Source organism: Priapulus caudatus, unplaced genomic scaffold, assembly GCF_000485595.1.
Source record: "Priapulus caudatus unplaced genomic scaffold, Priapulus_caudatus-5.0.1 Scaffold877, whole genome shotgun sequence".
Taxonomy (NCBI): domain Eukaryota; kingdom Metazoa; phylum Priapulida; class Priapulimorpha; order Priapulimorphida; family Priapulidae; genus Priapulus; species Priapulus caudatus.
Window position 1 is genome coordinate 119,070 of NW_014577938.1, and position 6,247 is coordinate 125,316.

Below are 6,247 nucleotides of genomic sequence, written 5' to 3' on the forward strand. Positions count from 1 at the left end.
ATACTAGCGCCGCCGCGCCAGTCACCAATGATCAAACTATTGCCTTCACAATAATAGCAACAGACTCCTATACCTGGGCCACCATAAAATTAATTGCAGTTTATTGGCTTCATTATTGATATGAACCATTTGTACATATTTTTATATGTGGAGCAAACTGTAACTGCTCCGACTAACGCGAATGCCAGCCAATCCGATTATGAAATATAATATGGTAATTTCAAGACACGCATATTGGCCGACATGCACGCTTTCACTTTTACTGTCGCACAGATTTTGGGCTACAAACGGAAAGGCCCGAAGGCCTTTTTATGTGGTGTTTTGTCTGTTTTGATTTTTGACACCGAGGATTTTATTGCTTTGCAGAGTTACCAGCCGAACAAACCTAGCATGGTGATGGAGTTCTGGAATGGATGGTTTGATCATTGGGATGAGCAATTTTTTTCTCTTCTACTTGGAATTCTAAATGTTCAGCAATCCTCTTTTATCTGCATCTGTTGTAATTTACTCTGCACCTGCATCTGTTGTCGTTGTCCATATGGTCAGGAGTCTATCAATATTGATAGACTCCTGATATGGTTGCTATGTCTAATCGGTATGCCAGAGCTATCGACAGACACTATTTTAAAAACGTTTTTCTTCAAAAAAATTTTCCGTATAGTGTTCAGTAGAGTTACCTATGCAAATGTGTAATTTCCCAAATTCATGTTGACGTAATGGGTTGGTATTCAAGATTAGTTCAGTTGGCAGTGACATCGCGAGATGTTTTTGAGGTCGTCCAGGTCTTATTTTCTACAATTTATTTACTGATAGTGATATCATTTGGTGGGGGGAAATTGACAGGTGGTGCTCAATTCTGTGAGAACTGTGGTAGACGTATTGCCTTGCGGTCTAGGTGCCTATTTCTATACTTGTATTTAACCTAGTCATTCCACAGTAGATGGCACGAAACACTATAGTAACCAACCACAACAAGAGCTCGATTGTGTATCGATATTATCAGGGGTAAGATAATATAGAACGATATTATAATATAAGATATATATCTTACTCCTGATATTATAGTATCAGGAGTGTCATAATATGGACTATTATATAAGACTATTACCTGGGTCACCATCACATATATAGCCTGGATAAAGATCACGTTCTACGCAGAGATACCGTTAAAATTTGTGGTTTTTTCTCAGTTGTGCCATTCGAGATAACGAACATCAAGGCCTGAACGACATGTTCTTTCTTTTTTATGTGTTTGTTTCGATACGTCATGTCGGTGTAAAATAATGAGCCCGGTAACGATCATCCTGGTTGAGTAGTGTATTAAATCGAATGTAAGTAGTAAGAAAGTAACGTGTACCTTATTAAATACGGGACTACGTTACTGTGGCTACTTGTGGGATGTTGAAGATTACGTTTTACAAACTGTCAATTAAAATCGATTACGTTACAGGGGCGTGTACAGGATTTGGGCCAGGGGGGGTCTAACCGTAACCCATACTTGCGAGCACGCGAAGGGGGGGTCTCAAAAATATTGAAATTAGACCCCCTCAGATGCATTTTCTGCGCGAGCAAGGGGGGGTCCGGACCCCCTGGACCCCCCCCCCCTGTACACGCCCTTGCGTTACTGTGGCTACTTGTGGGATGTTGAAGATTACGTTTTACAAACCGTCATTTATAATTTACACCGAGGATTTTATTGCTTTGCAGCGTTACCAGCCGAACAAACCTCGCATGGTAATGGAGTTCTGGAATGGATGGTTTGATCATTGGGGTGAGCAATTTCTTTCTCTTTTAATTGGAATGCTAATGTTCAGCAACCCTCTTTTATCTGCATCTGTTGTAGTTTACTCTGCACCTGTTGTAGTTGTCGATATGATTGCTATGCCTAATCGGCGTGCCAGAGCTATCGACAGACACTATTAAACGATTTTTCTTCAAAAGAATCTTCAGTAGTGTTGTGTCACCTACTAAGTTGCATAGTTACCTATGCAAATGTGTAATTTCTCAAAATCATGCTGACGTAATGAGGTGGTATTCAAGATTAATTTTAGTTGGCAGTGACATCGCGAGATTTTTTTGAGGTCGATCGTCCAGGTCTTATTTTCAACAATTTATTTACTCATACTGATAGCATTTCGTGGAGGAAATTGACAGGTGTGTGCAATTCCGTGAGAAATTGCTCACCTGTAGTAGACGTATTGCCTTGCGGTCTAGGTGCCTTTTTTTAGCTCATCTGACGTAGTCAGATGCAGCTTGTAGAATCGCATGATCGTGCGTGCGTCCGTCCGTGCGTGCGTCCGTCCGTCAACAGTTGGGCACAAATCTTTACCGCTCGACGTACGGTCACGATATTTGGAACGTCGGGGGGATCGTGAAGAAATTTGCGGGTCAAGGGTCAAAGGTCAAGATGTGTGAACGGAGGGGGAATATTTCCCCCTTAACTTAAGGTATAGGAGGAAATACGGAATTGCGGCACAAATCTTAACGGCTCGACCTATGCTCTTAATATTCGGTGTATAGTGTAGAGTGGTTTACGGCACCTCGTCAGCTCGTGTAAAGTTACGCAAAGGTTTACGTAAATTTTAGCTTGATGAATCGCACCTAAAACGGCCTCGCTTGCGTACACGAAATCGTACGCAAATTTACTAAATAACTGCGTTGATAAATCGCAACTAAGCAACGTCGATTGCGTACACAAGATTTACGCAAAATATTTTGCGTACGCAGCTTGATGAATCATGAATCTACCCCCAGACCCCCCCCCCCTTCGCGTGCTCGCAAGTTTGGGTTACAGTTAGAACCCCCCTGGTATAAATTCTGTACACGCCCCTGGTTTCGTCCCCCTAAGAAAATACCCTGGTGTGAGATATATGTATATACACCAGGGGTTTAATAATAATGACAAGTTGTCATTACCAACCCCTGATATACACCTATATGTGTTAAAAACGGGGAGAAGGAAATAAGAAGAAGAAATCAAGACGGGAGCAGCTAGAAGAAACCAAGGCTGTGCACAGTGAGGATCGAGGCAAGCTCGAGATCTCACTTTTAATGTATAATAAAATAAAGATAGAAATAATTAAAGAAAGGAAAAAAGAAATATAATTGTGGCAATGATGATAGTGAAGGAGAGAGGAGCATGGGAAGAATGATGAGGGAGAATGGATGACGAGGTACCAATGGGGATGAAAGACAACAGGAAAGCTAGGCGGGGGATTAGAGGAGAAAGGCAGTCGTGGTGGAGAAGAAACACAGACGATGGAACGATCGCTAACGGAAGAGATGGACGTCGGAGGAAGATGGGAGGAAGTAGAGTAAATGAGAAGAAACCTGAGTCCGGGATGGCCGGGGGGCAAAAAAAATTTTCTCACTTGAGTTCCGGACCACAGCCAATCAGCGCACTCCATTCACTCGACTTCCTCGAAGCAACAATGTTAAATGAATACCAACTATCCCTAACACTAACACGTACCCGAACCCTAACACTAACTATAATCCAACCCTATATATAAGAACCATTTATTACAAAACACTATCTATGGTGGGTTCGGAACTCAAGTGGGAAAAAAAATTTCGCGGCCGGGGGTGTAAGAATGAGTGGTAAGAAAGAAAGGCGAGGGCCGTGCAGTGCACTCACGGAGAGTGCATACCTCCGCCAGCGACATAAGCCATACGCCATACGACTCACGAACACACGAATAACGCACGATACAGGGGCGGAACCAGGATTTTAGGAAGGAGGGTTTTGTAAAAAAGCACTGGAAAAAAATTTTACTCTTTAAATTCATTAATTTCACATATATATGGGTTTTTGGTCCATAAGTTAGTTATTAATGTGAGCGTTTGGCGTAGCTGATCGAAATGCGTGCATTTGGTAATATAATCAAGAGCTAATAATACTTAACAAGGTTCTCCAAGCTTTTTCATGATAGCATATGGAGGTGCTGTTCAGTGCTAGGGGGGTCCGGGGAAATGCCCCGGAAAATTTTTGAATTGTAGAAGCTCTGAGATGCCGTCTGGAACACTCTGTGTGTAAATTTGAAGCACTGCATGTGGAGTGAAAATGTTTGTTTTGCATGCGCGAAAAATCAAAAATGTGCGAATGGTAGACTGGTGCACGCCGTCTCTTAGTTCCGTGTCACCACTGTATTGCTAACATCATTTTAAGAAAGGCAGCGGTTAGTTTTGGACCTAGATTTTCCGTTTTGGATTTGAGCATGGTATGGCCCGACTCCTGGGCCCGACCAATATATATGTATTTTAAGAAAAACGAGGGCTTGATCGGGTCCGACTGAGTGAAATTCTTGTCAGATACAGGCGAGCGGCAAAATCATACCTTTTTTTTAATAAGGCAACTTGCAAAAAGGGCACTTTGCGTGGGAAGGGGGGTGCGCACCCCCTGCACCCCACCCCCCGGATCCGCCCCTGTGATATACGCCAGCGTACTGACATGTACACGCTGGCTTGCTGGCTTGTATTGCTGCTCGCTCGCTCGTAGCAGCCGCTCGTTGCTGCTGCTCGCTCACATGTACACGCTTGCTGGCTTGCTGCCCACTCGCTCGTAGCAGCCGCTCGTTGCTGCTGCTCGCTCACATGTACACGCTCGATCGCTGGCTCGCTGGGCTGGCTGGCTCGCTGACTCGACGCGCTAATATCGATCGCGCGAACACACGAACGCACGAACGCACGAGAGCGATCACATAACCTCCTCCAACTCCGTTGGCGGAGTTAAATATTGCGTGTCGGTTGTTTACTCTCTAGACTCTAGTTTCTAGATCTGAGTTAGTAATTTATCTACAATTTTATATTACAGTGGAGGCTATAGTGGCCCTATACGTGTCTGTGTCTTCTTACCGTTACTACATTTCAAAAAAAATCACTGTGTTAACTTTATATTATTTAATTGTCCGTGTATATAATCTCTCTTTAAAAGTTGAAGTTATGGTGGATCAAACTTTGTACCCTCGCTATCGATACACGCATGCGTGATTTGGGGTGCCACCTTTGAACCAAGATGCCCAATATAATCAGCGTCCGGCCCGCACACCTGTACAGAATACTGTTGGTCGTCGCGACGATGCTCGGCATAATATACTACATCCTCCTCGCGTGGCCCGCCGCGGCCACGATCAACACGAAGATGCGCGACGACTTCGCGCACATGTCCGAGGTCGACGACCTCTACACCTACTACACGGAAGGCGGCATCCACCAGGGTCTCGAGGCGACCGGCGACGTCTTCACTCTCAACAAGAAGGACATATTTCTCGTCAGCGGCGCGCTGCACTACTACCGCGTGCCACGCGCATACTGGCGCGACCGGCTGAGCAAGCTCAAGTCGGCGGGCCTGAACGCCGTCGAGACGTACGTCGCGTGGAACCTGCACGAGGCGCGCCGCGGCGAGTACGACTTCTCGGGAGAACTCGACCTCCTCCACTTCTTCGACGTCGCGAAGGAGGTGGGGCTGTTCGTCATCGTGCGTCCGGGTCCGTACATCTGCACCGAGTGGGACTTCGGCGGGCTGCCCGCGTGGCTGCTTCGCGACCCCGACATGCGCGTGCGCACGACGTACGCGCCATTCATGGCCGCCGTCGAGCGATACTTCGGCCGCCTGCTGCCGCTCGTGCGACGACACAACTTCCAGACGGGTGGCGCCGTTATCGCCTACCAGGTCAGGGCATGAAATTCAGATTTTTTTGCACAGGCCTAGAGGGCTGGTAACAGCAATTTTTTACCAGCCCTCACAGATTTTGTTTGTAAAATCAGTGTCATATTTCACTCTTGCATTCTCGATTTCTAATTTGTAAAATTTTGATAAGTTATGGCGTGATATCCTTCAAGTAAAACAGTAATGTTGGCTATTTCCTATAAATAATGTAGGCTATAAATATAAATGTAGGTACTCGCTAACGTGTTTTGCCAATGTTACCGGCCCTCCAAATAATTTGCCGGTATATATATGCCGGTGGGCCGGTGCTAATTTCACGCCGTGCAGGTGGAGAACGAGTACGGTTGGTTCGCGGCCGACGCAGCGTACATGGACGCCGTCGCCGCGGTGATGCGAGCGAACGACGTCGGGGAGCTGCTGTTCACGTCGGACGCAGCGGTCAACCTCGCCGGTCACGGAACGATGCGGGACGTGCTGGCGACGATCAACCTGCAGTCTAATCCCACGGTGCAGCTACAGATGCTGAAGGTACGGGGGGCGGGGCGTTTAGGGTGCGGCGGGTGGAGGGAGGGGGTCGGT

At 46.2% G+C, this 6,247-nt stretch overlaps 1 protein-coding gene across 1 annotated transcript in view; it reads left to right on the plus strand.

The window, feature by feature from the left end:
- Positions 1–5,008: 5,008 nt before the first annotated feature.
- Positions 5,009–6,247, plus strand: part of LOC106814156 (beta-galactosidase-1-like protein 2) — a 5,961-nt gene continuing 4,722 nt past the window's right edge. The window contains exons 1-2 of the mRNA XM_014818450.1: positions 5,009–5,671; positions 5,996–6,196. Coding sequence (XP_014673936.1) covers positions 5,015–5,671; positions 5,996–6,196 — 858 coding nt within the window. The 5' untranslated portion in view covers positions 5,009–5,014. The remainder of the gene's footprint in view (positions 5,672–5,995; positions 6,197–6,247) is intronic.